At 35.7% G+C, this 7849-nt stretch overlaps 1 protein-coding gene across 1 annotated transcript; it reads right to left on the reverse strand.

Annotated features, from left to right (window-relative positions):
- Nucleotides 1-1475: 1475 nt before the first annotated feature.
- Nucleotides 1476-2459, reverse strand: LOC109244708. The gene has a single exon (XM_019411842.1). The coding sequence runs from the start codon at nt 2352-2354 to the stop codon at nt 1788-1790; it is 567 nt and encodes a 188-aa protein (XP_019267387.1). The 5' UTR covers nt 2355-2459; the 3' UTR covers nt 1476-1787.
- Between the last annotated feature and the right edge of the window lie 5390 nt (nt 2460-7849).

Below are 7849 nucleotides of genomic sequence, written 5' to 3' on the forward strand. Positions count from 1 at the left end.
AGACATTATATATCTATCAAGAATGATGATTTCAAGGTGCAACATAATCATTCAAGCTAATATGGTTGATTTGTTTATCAAATCTCTACCAACGATCTTTTGAAGATGGTGCACAAGATTGGAATGCGAGGGCTCAAAGATGTAAATTGATTGTCTCATCAGGGGGAGTTAATACGTGTTGTACTCTTTTTTCTTACAAGGTTTTGTCCCACTGAATTTTCCTTTCAAAGTTTTAACGAGGCAACCAAAAGGCATATTGTTAGATATGTGTACTCTTTTTCCTTCTCTAGAATTTTTTCCCACTGGGTTTATTTTAGTTAAGATTTTAACGAGGCACATTATCTATTGAATAGACATTCAAGGGGGGGTATTATAAATAGAATTGTATTTAAGGTGAATGTCTATATTTCAGAGAGATTTTAGAGTTTGTTACTTGGTGGCTAAGTCACTTTTCCCCTATAAATAGAGGGGTTCTATTCCATAGTAATTAATCCTACAATCAATAAGTATTCTCTCTCTACTTTTCTCTGCAATACTCTTCTTCTTCTCTTATTGTTTTATAATAGATAGTTAAAAATATAACTATTCCTCATAGGTAGTTTGGTAGAGTGCATTAGAAAAAATAATGCATGCATTAACTTTGTATTAGTAATACCCTATTTGGTACATTTTTTTCAACCTATGTATAACTAATACAAGCATTAGTACACACCCTATTTGATATTATCCTATTTATAATAATGCACTACAAACCATGATATTAGCAATACCAAAGTTATTAATACATGCATAAGCTTAGTTAAAGACCTAATTGTCCCTCAAATTCCTCAAAACCTTTTGCAAATACTCTCTGCCATGTTTTCTATATCTTTTTATATTGTAATATTGTAATATTTTAATTAATTTTTTCCCTTTAATATTCTACTATAATAACAAAAAATCATATTTATGTACAAAATTTGATTTTGAATTCGGTTAAAGTATAAATTAAAGTTTTCTTTATTTGTCAAAGATCTACCTATTTTTTTAATAATTAATATTTTTTTATTATAAGTCATAGCAATTAAATTTTTCTTCTCTTCTAATTGGCTTTAAAGAGAGTAAAGAATGCGAAGGATAATAAAATTATTGCAATAATAATAGTGTACAGAATTAAAGAATGTAAAGGATATTTTTGTAAACCACCAATTTTTAAAAAAATTATGCTATGCTTTAATGCACCAAACCAATTAGTTGATACTCCTTCTGGTTCACAATAAGTGTCCAATTTACTTTTAGCACGCCCATTAAGAAAATATTAATTTCTATACAAAAATACCTACTATGACTAAACTACCCCTAATTAAACATTTAATGTGAGGAGTAAGAAAACTTTTTAGGGATATGTACATAGGGGTTATTTTGTAAAAACAAGTTGAATTCTTCTTGATTACATAACTGGACACTTATTTTGAACCAAAATGAAAAAGTAAATAATCTCAGCCTAACTAATATCAGCATAATTAATCCCATACTAATACATCATATTCAGCACTATTGATATACCTCCTACCAAACAGCCCCCAGGTATAGAAATCTAGTAATACAAGCATACAAAACAAAACTTTACAGAAATCTATGAAACATCCACAATTTGGATAATCAGGCCAAAGGAATCAAAACCATAAAACTTCAATCAATTGCAAGAATATTTCCCATTAAATTCTCAAAATTGTTCCTCCCAACCCTAATCAAAATTTCCACAATCTACCCCTCAACCAAACTCTAGATAATTGAGCGCAATCCTATTAGAAACAAAGGATTACAACAGAGGACGAAACCATGAACCCATAAATGAAAATCAAGAATCCAAAATGCAAAGCCCAATTCCTCTTAAACTTACCAAAATAACTCTCTGGTGGTTCTTGATAATGTATCTCAAATTCATCCCCAATTTCCTCAACCCCACCATTCCCAATTCTCATCTTCAGTTGCCTTAGCCTTTCAGTAGCCAAGCCCAATGTCAGCTTATGACATCTCCTTTGGTACTTAAACCCATTAATGCATCTCAAAGTTTGAGCCACAGATACATAGAAAATCAGATGGGCTAAAGAAAGAAGCCCAATGGGTATCCAACAATGGCGACATTGGAGCTTAGGGGAAAGAGCTTGACCCAAAAAGACTAAAGCCAAGAAAAGGAAGAAAAGCTGAAACATTCGCCAGAGTTCTTTTTTTTGTAAATCTACAGCTCTTTTTTTCTCGAGGGTTTTTTCGAAATGGAGTTGGATTATGGTGTTGATAGCTTGTAGAGCTGTTTCTTTTTGGATGAGACTTGGGTGGTGGGTGGTGGTGGTTACGGCGTCGTATTCCGCCATCGGAGAGTGTGGAGAAGAAGCTTTGGAAGAGTTAAAAAAGAGAAATGGGATATTTGGAGTTAAATGGTGGGGGGTGACAGAGGATACTGAGGTAGGGCATGTGGAGGATAGTTAGAATATCAAGGTATAATTTGATACTGATATTTCTGCTTATTGTTGCAACGGTAGGGAAATGTGGTAGGGTGGGATGGGGCCCATGCTGCATTGGATTTGGAAGAATTTGTAACTTTTGCAGGGGAGGGGTGGAAATTCTAAGTTAACTTTTTTCATAGAGATCCGTTCGGGCTCCACAATATATCGTTGGAAAACTATTTCAAAGAGCTACAACTTTCATGTTTTACAGTTTCTCAAATTCCCAACAGTTTTTCACGTAATACTTCTAGAAGACTGACCTTCTATAAACTTAGTCGATTTTATCGAATCTTATGCACCTCACGCTCTGTCTTGATTCCAAGATGTAACTATTTTCACACATAATCATCCCGATAGGACTTCATATTTCTAAGATGTCACATTAATACTCATTTAACATGTCCACACCTAGTCCAAATTTACGGAGTGTTATAACATATATATATATATATTATATTATATATATATATATATATATATATATATATATATATATATATATATATTGTGGCTACCAAATATAAATAGTTCCGGTCCTAGACTAAAAGTGATCTTTGCCCAAAAATAAATAAACAAACACTTGACTGTCACTGGACCTCTTTTGGACTGCCGTCTAACCATAAGGTAATAGTTGGATCAGTCTCATGCTCGGGGGGGGGGGGGGTTGGGGGTTTGCATCTATACCCGCTTTTTGGGTCACGTTTTAACTTGTGCCCGCTTTGCAAAAAAAATTGCAAGCGTACCCACTTTTTCGCGTAACTTCAGCATACGGGGCTGAAGTAGCAAAGGCAATCACGCAAAACTTCAGCATTCTAGTAGACGGGACTGAAGTAGCAAGTGTGCTCAACCAAGTGTGCTGAAGTTTTTGTTTGTAATTGCTGAACTTAAGCATAGTAGCTGACGTTTTGTTCTCTATTTGCTGAAGTTTTTGTTTGTAATTGCTGAAGTTTTTGTTTTTGTAACTGGCGAACTTCCGCTCTAAAGCTGAAGTTTTTATTTTGTAACTGGCGAACTTCCGCTCTAGAGCTGAAGTTTTTGTTTTGTAACTGGCGAACTTCAGCTCTAGAGTTGAAGTTTTGTTTTGTAACTGGCGAACTTCAGCTCTAGAGCTGAAGTTTTTGTTTTGTAACTGGCGAACTTCCGCTCTAGAGCTGAAGTTTTTGTTTTGTAACTGGCGAACTTCAGCTCTAGAGTTGAAGTTTTTGTTTTTGTAACTGGCGAACTTCAGCTCTAGAGCTGAAGTTTTTGTTTTGTAACCGGCGAACTTCAGCTCTAGAGCTGAAGTTTTTGCTATTTATTACTATGAATCCACAATAATCTTCAAAGCGGGAATCACATCGTATGGCAATCCACGACGATTTGCAAAGTGTGAATTCACATCGTATAGCAATCTAAGTCCTTGTGAAATCAAACAGCTAGTATTCTTGCCAAATTACTTGTCGCGTTTGAGTTTTTAGTACTTACAATTAAAAGGAATTCTGAGTAATAGTAAGAAATATTTATTTAAAAGAGATAGCTGAAGAATAAACTTCGTCAAGAATATCTCGACAGCCCATGTCAATTACTGAAACATTTTCACAATCAGCGACTTCAGAAAGGAGTGGCCTATCGGATTGAGGGGGAATATAACTTTGAGGAGGAGAAGGAGGAGGAGAAAGGGGGCTGAAGTTGTTTAAAAAGTGGGTACAAGTTAAAACTTTTAAAAAAATGGGTATAGGTTAAATGGGAGCGCCCTATTTTTACTCTTATGGGTCACCCAATATAAAATGGTTAAGCCCAATATAGCCCTACTATTGAGGGGAAATAATATTCAGTTTAGGGACATGACATTGTTGTTTTTAGAACAGTTACTGACTTTGATGTCAATGTGTCATTTGATCGATTTTCAATATCACTAGAAATTACATGGATAGCTGAATAAGAGGGAGGCCAGGAGATGGATTGATTCCCTTTTTTTTTAGGTCAAAACAGAGTTAATTGTTGTTGGTTAACCTTGGATTTATCTATAGCGATGACAGTTAAGAAGGTAAAAAAAGAAAATAAGAGAAGGCTTAACAAACATACCATAATGGCTTAAAAAAAATGTGCTCTTAAGAGAAGACGCATCGTAGGCCAACCTCGACCTTTTTCGCTTTTGATGGAAAGAAATTTTATATCTCAAAGTGTAAAGGAAAAAGGAGAAGATTAGCTGAGGATATTGTTAATGTGTGATTGTCTTCTACTGTAGAACTTATATAATCATCAAGTGTTAAGATTATCCAGTTCATAGTTCACTAGTGGTAGATTGGTCGAGCGCTAATCAAGAGTTACCTATGGGGAGTTTGAGCATTTTATCTTCTTGATTTTCGAACTTCAACAGGTTCTTAGGAAAGTACAGAGAGCGTTAGAGCATTTTTGCAGGTAAAAATTGGAAATGGTAAGAAGAAATATAAGGTCAAAATTGAAAATTCCATAAAGTGGAGGTGAAAACTATAGGGTAAACTGCAGCATGAATCATTGAACTATTCGAGGTTATGGGTTAATATAATTAGATTAATTGTATAAATTCAATACATATGGATTAAATAAATAAAGTCAATTTCACTGGGCTAGCCCATTTAATTGGACTACATATGATGGACCTACTTTACTAAGCCCAAGATGTCATCTTCCTAGATGCCCAATTTGTGTAGAAGAAGGTGTTACTTAGTCAAGGGTATAATTGTAAATAGCAATATAGTTGGTTAATTATGTTAGTTGTCATTAGAAGTTGGTTAACACTATTAGCTTTCATATAAGTAGTTAGTGGATGTACTAGTGTCAATATACAGAACATTTTTCTGCTTATCAATATACAGAGCTTGTTCTCTTGTTCTCTCCGTCTCTCTCATCTCCAAATCTAGGTATCTCCATTGTTGATCTTGTTCAAACTTGACATGGTATCAGAGCTTTTAGCCACAATTGTGAGCTAATTATCTTCGACTTTGCTGTCAATTGTTCGATGGTAGAATCCGATCTCGAAAATTCTTCGATCTCAACAATGGCGAAACCAGATCTCGATCACAATCACATTTTGTATCTTCATCCTTCAGACACTACCGGAGCGCCGATAGTCTCAATTCAGTTGATCGGAACTGAGAATTACTCTGTTTGGAGCCGTGCGATACGAATCCAGTTGTTAGGAAAGAACAAATTAGGGTTGATCGACGGAACTCTGAAAAGAGATAATTTTGAGAAGGATCTAGGTCATCAGTGGGACAGGTGCAATGCAATTGTGCTTGGATGGATAATGAGTTCTGTTTCGAATGAGTTGTTAACAGGCATAGTGTACGCAAAAGATGCATATCGTGTCTGGGAAGATCTGAGAGAGCGTTTTGATAAGGTCAACGCATCTAGGGTTTATCAGCTCCACAAATAGATTGCAACACTTTATCAAGGAACAAACAGTGTTTCTGTATATTTTACCAAACTCAAAGAGTTATGGGATGAGTACGAAAGCATGACTCTCCAAGCTGTGACTGTAGGAGATCTAAGGATTTCAATGAACATTTACATAGACAAAAACTAATGGAATTTCTGATGGGACTTAATGAGAATTATGAGCAGGCAAGGAGTCAAATCCTTATGACTAATCCCACTCCAAGTGTTAGCAAAGCGTATTCCATGATAATTGAGAGAGAGAGTAAGAGATCATTTTCAAATGTATCTGTGGTAGGAGAAGGATCAGAAACCACAGCTTTTCTGTCCACGAAAGGAGGCAGTTATCCAAAACCTAAGAAGAATTGGAACATTCAGTGTGATTTTTGTAAGATGAAAGGGCATAGTAAAGAGAACTGTTATAAAATAGTAGGTTATCCTACAGACTTTAAGTTCAGAAAGAAAGGACAGGGCAACTCAACTGCCTACAATGCCAATGCAGGGAATGATGCACCAAATGTTCCTGGACCTAATGCGGGTAGAAATAATGATGGAGATGCAACTGCCTTGAATGAGATGCCGAGGCCACCAACGTTTACAACTGATCAATACAATCAGATCCTTAGAATGCTGAACAAAGAGCCTTCTCAGGAAAATATGGCTAATATGGCAGGTACTATTCATTCTTTTATGGCTAGTGTAGCAAAGAAGGATTGGATTATAGATACAGGTGCAACAAATCATATGATATCTGATTTAGATATGTTGCATTCTGTTCGCAAAGCTGATTACTTAAGCAGTAAGATAGTGCAAATGCCAAATGGTCAGGTAACTTCAGTGTCTCATATTGGGGACTGTTTACTTTCGAAAGATGCAGTAATGAAGGATATATTATTTGTTCCTGATTTTCAGTATAACTTGATATCAGTATCAAAAGTAACTAGAGACCTTCATTGCTCTGTTACCTTTTTCCCTGACTTTTGTTTGTTCCAGGACCTCTCAAGTGGGAGGGTGAAGGGGATTGGTAGAGAGAAAGGAGGCTTATATCTCTTTGTTTCTGATGCTGATTCAATAAGCAGAGGACTAATTGTTACTGCAAAGAAAAAGAATATTGATGTTTCATTGTGGCACATGAGATTGGCTCATGCTTCTGGAGGAGCTATGAGGGAATTGCTTGGAGCAGATACTCAAGATTGTAAGAATGTAGTCAATAAGTGTGGGATATGCCCCTTAGCTAAACACACTAGATTGCCTTTTCCTTCTTCAAGTACTAGTAAAACTACTGCAGTATTTCAACTATTATATTTGGATGTATGGGGTCCTTATCACATTCCTACCTTTGATAGTAATAAGTTTTTCTTAACTGTGGTTGATGATTTCTCTCGTGTGACTTGGATTTTCTTAGTGAAGTTTAAGAGTGATGTGCTACTAGTCTTGAGAAATTTCTTTAAAATGGTGCATACTCAATTCAGCACATACAATTTGTGAGGTCAGATAATGGTAGTGAGTTTGTGAATGCTAAATTCATTGCACTCTTGAGGGAATTGGGCATTGTCCATCAGAGGACTTGTGTCTACTCTCCTCAGCAGAATGGTGCGGCTGAGAGAAAGCATAGACACATCCTTGAAGTTGCAAGAGCCATACGATTTCAAGGCCATATTCCTTTGAAATTTTGGGGGCATTGTATCCTAGCTGTTGTTTACATCATTAATAGATTACCTTCTGTCATTTTGCAGGGTAAATCACCTTATGAGCTATTTTATGGTAAGAAACCTATGGTTCATCACTTTAGAACCTTAGGTTGTCTTTGTTATACTAGTGTTCTACCAAGAGGTGATAAGTTTGGTGCAAGGGCTGTGAAGGCTGTCTTCATGGGATATTCCAATGTTACAATAGGATATGTCCTATATGACTTACAGAAACACCAATTCTTCATTAATAGAGATGTCACATTCAGAGAAACAATC

Source organism: Nicotiana attenuata, unplaced genomic scaffold (assembly GCF_001879085.1).
Source record: "Nicotiana attenuata strain UT unplaced genomic scaffold, NIATTr2, whole genome shotgun sequence".
NCBI classification, from domain to species: Eukaryota; Viridiplantae; Streptophyta; class Magnoliopsida; order Solanales; family Solanaceae; genus Nicotiana; species Nicotiana attenuata.

Excerpts from the sequence above, each read along its gene's own strand:
- LOC109244708 (XM_019411842.1), bottom strand. The coding sequence starts at position 2,354 with ATGGCGGAATACGACGCCGTAACCACCACCACCCACCACCCAAGTCTC.